The sequence below is a fragment of the Convolutriloba macropyga genome, chromosome 14 (genome assembly GCF_964194025.1).
Source record: "Convolutriloba macropyga chromosome 14, txConMacr16.3, whole genome shotgun sequence".
Lineage (NCBI taxonomy): Eukaryota > Metazoa > Xenacoelomorpha > Acoela > Convolutidae > Convolutriloba > Convolutriloba macropyga.
Genome location: NC_134481.1, coordinates 42395734 through 42405453, shown reverse-complemented (window position 1 = coordinate 42405453; position 9720 = coordinate 42395734). Strand labels below are relative to the sequence as shown.

At 38.5% G+C, this 9720-nt stretch overlaps 1 protein-coding gene across 1 annotated transcript; it reads right to left on the bottom strand.

The window, feature by feature from the left end:
• Window positions 1-1925: 1925 nt before the first annotated feature.
• Window positions 1926-5833, bottom strand: LOC142352940 (uncharacterized). Its single transcript, XM_075405097.1, has 3 exons — window positions 5658-5833; window positions 4508-5104; window positions 1926-2526 (listed from the first exon to the last, which is right to left on the bottom strand). The coding sequence occupies exons 1-3, from the start codon at window positions 5831-5833 to the stop codon at window positions 1926-1928; spliced, it is 1374 nt and encodes a 457-aa protein (XP_075261212.1).
• Window positions 5834-9720: the final 3887 nt, after the last annotated feature.

Genomic DNA, 9720 nt, shown 5'->3' with positions numbered 1-9720 from the left:
TCTATGTATTCAGTATCTACACACATATATATATATATATATATATATATATATATATATATATATAAATGTATATATATATATATATATATATATATATGTATATAATATATATATATATATATATATATATATATATATATATATATATATATATATAAATATATTTATGTGTATATATATATATATGAAAAAACTGCATCAGTCACATTCAGATTTTTAAATGTTTTCTAAAGTTTAAGAGACAGATCAGCTCATTCCAAAAGGTTAGGGACAAAAAATTAAGCATAAATAATTCCACAAACGCATTTTCTATATTTTAAAATCGCACCAGGCACACTAGAACATCACGAGAAAAATTAAACGCCTAGACGAAGCAATTTTAGCTATAGGCCTACACAAATATCAGTTTGGTTTTCCAGAATTAATCTGGTTAGGATTAAAAACTGACTCTGAGTGTTTCGACTCGAGAATTTCGACGAAACCGAAAAAATCACAGCGTGGTTCTCAAATTATACGCCGGCCTGGTTCTTCACTGAATCCCATTTTCGAACAATCTCGTTGAAATAAATAGTCGCTGGGACGATTAGAAGAATGTAACTTTATTTTGATTATTGGAGTTAAGAAAATCCTCCGTGAAAGTCTATGTTCAATCGCATGCTAATTTTTGTGATTTAGGATTTCAGCCAGCTAGTATTGATGCTAAATTCTTGTCTAGAAGTTTAACTAATCTTGGAAACTTTAATTTTTTGAATGAATTTAAAAAAATTCTCAAGGGTAGTCCATGTTCAATCTCGTGCTGATGTTTGTATGGCTTCGCACGGATATTTTTACTTGCTTCACTACAATATCTAATATCGTTGCTAATCTTTTGTCAAAAAATTCAACTAACTTAGAACTCTAAAGGTTATAAGATCCAGCAAAACTTACCATAAAAGTCGAGAGAGAATAAGTTTTTGGTCTGTTCTGAGAGCCAGTTGCTCTTGATGACAGCTTCTAATGGTTTTGATTTCAATATGGTATCAACATTCTAAAAATGTGGTTCAGGGAAACAATCAAGTAAATATCATTTATAACATCATTGCTACTGGTTTCTGATTGTTTAATCAATTGAGTGAGTTAGATCAATATTTACATAGTGAAGATCAAATTACTGCAATATTTAGTTTTATTGACATTAGCAAAGATGATACGTACACAATTCTGAATGCGTAAAATCTATGACATTCTTTTATAAATAATAACACCTAAAGGATCATAGAAAAAACAACTTAAGAGTTTTGACAGTACACAAGAAATTATCCAAAAAAATTCAATTTTGCACAATATAAGTGCTAATTGCCACACTTGTAGGTCTGCTGTCAGAACGCTCGTTGGGTCACAGAATAGCTTAGATGTTACCCTAACCATGTGCATAAAGCTCGGGTTTCTCACGTGTTCCCTTCCGAAAATCGGGGGGTACACAAATTATCGGTCTCAATCTGTAAAAAGTTTCAGTTTTGACGAATTTTGAGTTTTGACAAATTTTACTTTTTTCAGTCTCAAAGCTTATTTCTGGCTCTCTAACTATTTTTGATGATGATTTTAAGTGGTGCCGACATCGCAGGCCCTGTTTTTGATCTTGGAAAAACCATTCTAGAAGACTGCCACCAATTTCACTACTGGTTTGTTCTTGTTCGCCATGTGCCATTGTTACTCTGGCTGATCGTACAACGCCATCGTTGCCTTTGACGACTTGGATTAATCGTCTCATTTTGTATTCACATCGTTTCACTGATTCATTTACCATCCAAATAAGTTCTCCTTCTTTCAGTATACTAACATCTTATTTTGACCACTTTGGTCTTTGGTTCCATTGGGGAAGATATTCACTAGTCCATCTTTTCCAGATCATGTGGACATATACGTTGAGCCGTTTGTAGCGCTCACTGGGTGTCATGAAATGAGCACTCTCGTAACAAGATATTAGGTGTGAGTGCTATCAAAGCTTCTGCGTCGTTACCTACTGCTGTCAGGGGTCTTACGTTGAGAGTTTGCTTCACAAGACAGACTGTTGTGCTAAGTAACCCGCCTCTGAGACATCGTTTGCCCAAGTGTGGAGATCCAGGAGGGCTGAACTTCCGAACGACCTTATTCTGTACAAAATCACTTTCAATCTTAGCTTTTTCACATTCGTCCATGAATGTTTTTGGTTCTCTGGCTGGTCCAATGAAGTTCGTACCCTTGTCACTGATGGTGGTAATTGGGCACCCGCGGCTTGCAATAAAAATTGTAACTGCAGCTAGACATGACTCAGTGTCCAATGACTTTGCGAATTTGATGTTTACTGTTATCGTTGTTGGACAAGTGACGAGGCAACACCATTTCTTCATTGAATGTCTTAGGAACTTCACTTTGATAGGTCTCAAGTAGTCGACTCCAATGTGAGTTAATGTGAAAATATGTTCATCAAGTCGTACTGGGGGTTTGTCCACTATAGGTGGGCTGATTGATTTGTATTCCTGTGTCTGACTTGATAAATCTCGACTTAAATTTACTTAACGTTTTTCGCAATCTAGCACCCCAGAATCCGTGTTGAAGAATTTTTCTTAAATCATCGATGTTATTTTTCCAACATAAGTTGTTCGACTGGATGTTTCGCTGTTAACAAAATTGGGTGTTTGGCATTGTAATCAAAACTTTAATAATTCAGTTGATCTTTCATTCAACTTGTATTAATATATTTATGTATTTAATATATTAATATATTTATGTGTATATATATATATGAAAAAACTGCATCAGTCACATTCAGATTTTTAAATGTTTTCTAAAGTTTAAGAGACAGATCAGCTACATTCCAAAAGGTTAGGGACAAAAAATTAAGCATAAATAATTCCACAAACGCATTTTCTATATTTTAAATCGCACCAGGCACACTAGAACATCACGAGAAAAATTAAACGCCTAGACGAAGCAATTTTAGCTATAGGCCTACACAAATATCAGTTTGGTTTTCCAGAATTAATCTGGTTAGGATTAAAAACTGACTCTGAGTGTTTCGACTCGAGAATTTCGACGAAACCGAAAAATCACAGCGTGGTTCTCAAATTATACGCCGGCCTGGTTCTTCACTGAATCCCATTTTCGAACAATCTCGTTGAAATAAATAGTCGCTGGGACGATTAGAAGAATGTAACTTTATTTTGATTATTGGAGTTAAGAAAATCCTCCGTGAAAGTCTATGTTCAATCGCATGCTAATTTTTGTGATTTAGGATTTCAGCCAGCTAGTATTGATGCTAAATTCTTGTCTAGAAATTTAACTAATCTTGGAAACTTTAATTTTTTGAATGAATTTAAAAAAATTCTCAAGGGTAGTCCATGTTCAATCTCGTGCTGATGTTTGTATGGCTTCGCACGGATATTTTTACTTGCTTCACTACAATATCTAATATCGTTGCTAATCTTTTGTCAAAAAATTCAACTAACTTAGAACTCTAAAGGTTATAAGATCCAGCAAAACTTACCATAAAAGTCGAGAGAGAATAAGTTTTTGGTCTGTTCTGAGAGCCAGTTGCTCTTGATGACAGCTTCTAATGGTTTTGATTTCAATATGGTATCAACATTCTAAAAATGTGGTTCAGGGAAACAATCAAGTAAATATCATTTATAACATCATTGCTACTGGTTTCTGATTGTTTAATCAATTGAGTGAGTTAGATCAATATTTACATAGTGAAGATCAAATTACTGCAATATTTAGTTTTATTGACATTAGCAAAGATGATACGTACACAATTCTGAATGCGTGAAATCTATGACATTCTTTTATAAATAATAACACCTAAAGGATCATAGAAAAAACAACTTAAGAGTTTTGACAGTACACAAGAAATTATCCAAAAAAATTCAATTTTGCACAATATAAGTGCTAATTGCCACACTTGTAGGTCTGCTGTCAGAACGCTCGTTGGGTCACAGAATAGCTTAGATGTTACCCTAACCATGTGCATAAAGCTCGGGTTTCTCACGTGTTCCCTTCCGAAAATCGGGGGGTACACAAATTATCGGTCTCAATCTGTAAAAAGTTTCAGTTTTGACGAATTTTGAGTTTTGACAAATTTTACTTTTTTCAGTCTCAAAGCTTATTTCTGGCTCTCTAACTATTTTTGATGATGATTTTAAGTGGTGCCGACATCGCAGGCCCTGTTTTTGATCTTGGAAAAACCATTCTAGAAGACTGCCACCAATTTCACTACTGGTTTGTTCTTGTTCGCCATGTGCCATTGTTACTCTGGCTGATCGTACAACGCCATCGTTGCCTTTGACGACTTGGATTAATCGTCTCATTTTGTATTCACATCGTTTCACTGATTCATTTACCATCCAAATAAGTTCTCCTTCTTTCAGTATACTAACATCTTATTTTGACCACTTTGGTCTTTGGTTCCATTGGGGAAGATATTCACTAGTCCATCTTTTCCAGATCATGTGGACATATACGTTGAGCCGTTTGTAGCGCTCACTGGGTGTCATGAAATGAGCACTCTCGTAACAAGATATTAGGTGTGAGTGCTATCAAAGCTTCTGCGTCGTTACCTACTGCTGTCAGGGGTCTTACGTTGAGAGTTTGCTTCACAAGACAGACTGTTGTGCTAAGTAACCCGCCTCTGAGACATCGTTTGCCCAAGTGTGGAGATCCAGGAGGGCTGAACTTCCGAACGACCTTATTCTGTACAAAATCACTTTCAATCTTAGCTTTTTCACATTCGTCCATGAATGTTTTTGGTTCTCTGGCTGGTCCAATGAAGTTCGTACCCTTGTCACTGATGGTGGTAATTGGGCACCCGCGGCTTGCAATAAAAATTGTAACTGCAGCTAGACATGACTCAGTGTCCAATGACTTTGCGAATTTGATGTTTACTGTTATCGTTGTTGGACAAGTGACGAGGCTACACCATTTCTTCATTGAATGTCTTAGGAACTTCACTTTGATAGGTCTCAAGTAGTCGACTCCAATGTGAGTTAATGTGAAAATATGTTCATCAAGTCGTACTGGGGGTTTGTCCACTATAGGTGGGCTGATTGATTTGTATTCCTGTGTCTGACTTGATAAATCTCGACTTAAATTTACTTAACGTTTTTCGCAATCTAGCACCCCAGAATCCGTGTTGAAGAATTTTTCTTAAATCATCGATGTTATTTTTCCAACATAAGTTGTTCGACTGGATGTTTCGCTGTTAACAAAATTGGGTGTTTGGCATTGTAATCAAAACTTTAATAATTCAGTTGATCTTTCATTCAACTTGTATTAATCTCTATGAGAAGGTTGACAATTTGGCGATGCTCAATGTTTTCAAGATTTTTTTGCTGCTTGTTATTGACTTAGAAACATTCGCGAGGCTTCGGTTTGATGAAATCGAAACAATATTTGCTCTGCTTGGTGGACCCCGTCTGCTTCGAGGGGTCCCTGCTGCTTCCTCTTGAACCTCGTGCAGTAGGCAGGGCATTTTTTGACTCTTTTGAAGCAGGAGTAGCGATTCCAGTCAAATGGGTGCTTAGCTGGTGTTTCAGTCGAAGCAGTACTGATAGCTTCCTCGATTTCGAGTTCGTTCTCTTGACAACACAGCTTTGGCACCTGTTTTCATCCCTTTTAGCCATGCCGGCTCATCTAACCACGCGGGCATCTGAAATCTTTCATTGGACTCTCCTTGGGTTCCGATATCGGCAGGGTTTTCGACACCTTTGACGTGTCTCCATTGATCCATCGATAAGTGTTCCAGTATTTCCGCTACTCTGTTTGCAACGAACACTTGTTGTTTCATTTGCGCTGCTTGTGGCCACTGTGGCATTGTTGAAGAGTCAGATGATAAATTTTCACTATTCTGACATCATGTTTGCTGAGTATATGCTTTCTGAGACGAACTCCGTAAATTGCGGCCTGGAGTTCTAACTTTGGCATTGTCACGTTGTCATGTGTCTGATGTGTGCTACACAACTTTTCTTTATTACATAGGTCCGTTTCAAGGTTGCTTTATCTTACAGATACCCCAAGATGCACATTACCTCTTTAATGCATCTGTAAAAAGTGATGTCTCAGGTTTGAACATCCACTTTCGAAATAAGTTCTGCTTATTAAAATTGTCCTTACCTCCCCAAACTCAGAGCACCAAACAATGAATAGTGAATGGTCGGCTGACAACTCTTTGTCCCATGCTTGCCCCATTGCTGCCCAAATGCTTTTAAATAGAAATCGAGTTTGTATGGTGAAAGGTGAACATATCACGATTGGGTCGAAGACTGCGGAGACAAACGATAGGACGATCCTCTTAGCTAATTTTGGTGGAATTTTTTGCTCAGTTACGCCACATACAATGAGACTACCTTTGATCATACTTCAGTTCAGACAAAAGATTAAGGATGATTGTCGTTCAAGTTCGAAAGTTTTCGCGTTTTTCCTTCACTTCTCTGTCTCTCGGAACAGTAACTTGAGTTCATCGTCACTTGTAATACTTTTATCGTTGGCTGCATTATCTTTCGCCACTTGGAGCAAAGCGTAATTTGCACAAGTCGGCGAGCTTTTTTCTCCAAAAACTTGTCGTGTGTACTCGTAAACTTGCATATTTTACTTTGGGTGTTCTCGAGAATCTGTAGACATCAGCTGTTGTTGCTTGGGACAGCGATTTGAAGAAGCATTACTTCTCTGTCGGCTGAAAAATATATTTGGTGTTCTCGGAAGAGGAAAATTTTTCCGATGAGACTCTGCAGCAGGTTTGGTCCACATAAAAAATTGTCGGTGAGGGCTACGCCTTGATACGTTGATGCTGCGTTGCAGACTCTTCTGGCCTTTTCAAATTTATTGAGGCTAAAGACATGATGATGTGGCAACTACCATTGTAGTTTGTATCGCGTTTCGTTCAGTTCAGTTTGATCAGTTTTCCAAACGTATCCAGCATCGACATCCGTGTCCATGGTTTCTTGGTAGCGCTACAATATCGTTTGTCTGCAGGCTTCATTTTATGGACTTGAGGTGTGCTATTGCAGAGTATAAGTTGTTTGGTAACTTCACTTCGTCTTCTGGCCACAGAAGTACAATTTTGTATCTGTCACCGTTGAAAAACATTGCTTGCACCAACGTCTTGATTGGTTGTTTTTTCCTTTTCTGAACAACCGGTGATATCGCAGCTTGAGACGTAGATTTCGATATCCCACCACTTACTCAACTGATTGGCTAAGCTATCATCTTCAAATCATGCTGTTGTGGCGAGAGGTGCTGCTTGTTTCGCTGTTAATGGACCACTTACGGCCCAGCCAATCTTTAATTTCACGGCCCATGGCTCAGATTTGTCTTCTAACTTCTTGCACTCGCAAGGATGATGGATGTCGTAACAATCTTGTCCAAGAATCACTTGAAACCTTGTTAAGATTGTTTGTCTGATTTGGCAATTTTCTCAAATAAAGGTAACGGTCTTTCAGCTCCTGCAGCTCCACAATTTTGTCACCTAACTTCAGTTTCTAGTGCTCATAGAAATGCGTTCTTGTCAATGGTCGAGACTTGACTCATGAGTGAAACAGCCATCGGCAATATTTCACTCTTGAAATCCTCTCAGTCGTGGATGCCTGCTACTGATTGGACGCTTTGTCACCTTGAAGCTGAAGTTCAGGCCTCATTAACTTGTCTACAATAGATATTGATGATCCCGAATCACATTTTGCTAGTACCTTGAGGCTTAGTTCACTGTTCCTCAGTATGATTCGCACCACTGGGAGTCCTCCTTGAATGAGGTTGGTTGCTACTGCGATTGCAGCGTCTGAGACATTCTTTTTAGTCTCCTTCTTCGAGAAGTTATCGTGCAAAAAGTGGTTGTGTCACCTTCTACAGTTGCGTACACTACATGCTGAGATTTTGCAGTCCTACGACAGATGATCTGTTCTCAAACAATTGAAACAACATCCGAATTTCTAGGCATGCTCTCGTCGTTCATATACTTTTATTCAATTGAACCTTTCACAAATCCAAATGAGGTGTTGTCCGTCTTTGAAGGGATATCCGAAATTAATGAGTTTTTTTTAATTCTTCAGCGTTTGGAGCAAACGTATTCTTCTTCGGTTTGTCACGGCTTTGAATTTTTTTCCGTCAAGCGACGAGTTTTTCTGTGCTAATAGGTTCTCAAGAATTATTGCTTTGGAGGCAAGCCACTGTTTGAAATAAATTAGGTTGCCTCTCAGTAGTTGACGATCTTGCATGTATTGCAACCACTGTTCTCCCAGATGCGCAGAAAGATTTCTTGTTTTTGAGTTTAGCCCTCTTTCCGATTCTAGGTCGTATTTGTATCGAAGTTGAGTTAATGTGTTTACCGCATTTGTGACCACATTTGCAAATTTAACAATGCTCGTGAAATTTTCATGCCAACCTGGAGGATCAGTATGTATTTTCTTGAATTGAGCATTGTCTATGACACTTGGGCTGCCGTACTTCTCACAGAGTATATCCCAAGCATGATAGTTTGATTTTGAGCCGAAAGCCATTCCCAATACTGCCGTTTTCGCTAGGCCCGTGAGATTGGTCTTCAGGTTTTGTTTTTTTCAGTATTGCTGATTAGTTTTTGATGAACAACGAAACCAAACCAACCCGACCACTCTGGCCAATCCTGTGGTTCTCCTGAAAACTCAGTTAGCATTAGTTTTGGCAAGCCATTATTACTAAAGCTCTGTACTGGCTGGTAAATGACTTGGGGAGTGGTTTGAATCACTATGCTCCTATTTCTACTCCCGGCAGATCTGTAACGAGTGTGATTTATGGGACTCTGACTGTTTATGTTTTGGACTGCTGACGTTCCTCGCTGCTGAAACGTCGTGTTTGTCAACCGCTCTTGCTGCTCTGTTATTCTGGTTGATTTAAGGATTTTTGGTTTCTTGAGAGTGCTCGGCTCCATCCAGGGCGCTGAAAAAGGTCCTACGACCGTCTGAGTCAGCAGAGTAGTTTTCATATGAGCGCTGAAACGCTTGTTGCCTATTGATTGTATAGCGTTTTGGGAGGGTCAATAGCAGTTTGGAGACAGTGGCCGGCTAAGGCTAGACTGTTGAGCCACTGATTTTGCCACTCTGCTGTTTTTTTCCTGATTGCTTTTGGATCTAATACTCTCTATCTCATCTGCTACTAATCCAGACGCTTTTGAGCTTCCTTCGGACAACTCAAGCTTTTGAAGTCATTGTTCTTCGTCGGCTTCAGCTTTGTTTCTTTTGCAACAACAATCATACTGTCGTAGACGTAGTTTGTCTTTTTGTTGTAATAGACGTATTTCTTGTTTTGGTTGTTGCTGCTGTAAACGTTAATCTTCTTGCCGTCGTCTTAGTTCGGTTTCTTCTAGTTCATTTTTGACTTTATGTTGCTGGTCTATCAGCTTTTGTCTCTGCTTCTTGCTTAGCTATCAAGTTCTCAAGTTTCAATTGCTCGACTTCACGTTTTCTCAACGAACGGGACTTGCAACACTTAGTTTATTTCTATACCTGTTGCTAGCAGACTTCTCAGAAGAAACTTTAACAGTTTCTGCCATTGTAATTGAAGCGTCTTTATTTTTGTCAATTGCGGTCTGGTGTGAATCGTTTTTGCTACTCAACGTAGAAGCCAAAACGGACGTTTGGTTACCACAATTTTTGCTTTGCCTGCACTGCATGATCAGGTCTTGATAGTAACTCCTACTATCACTGAATTTCACAAACCATTGGCCCAAACCCT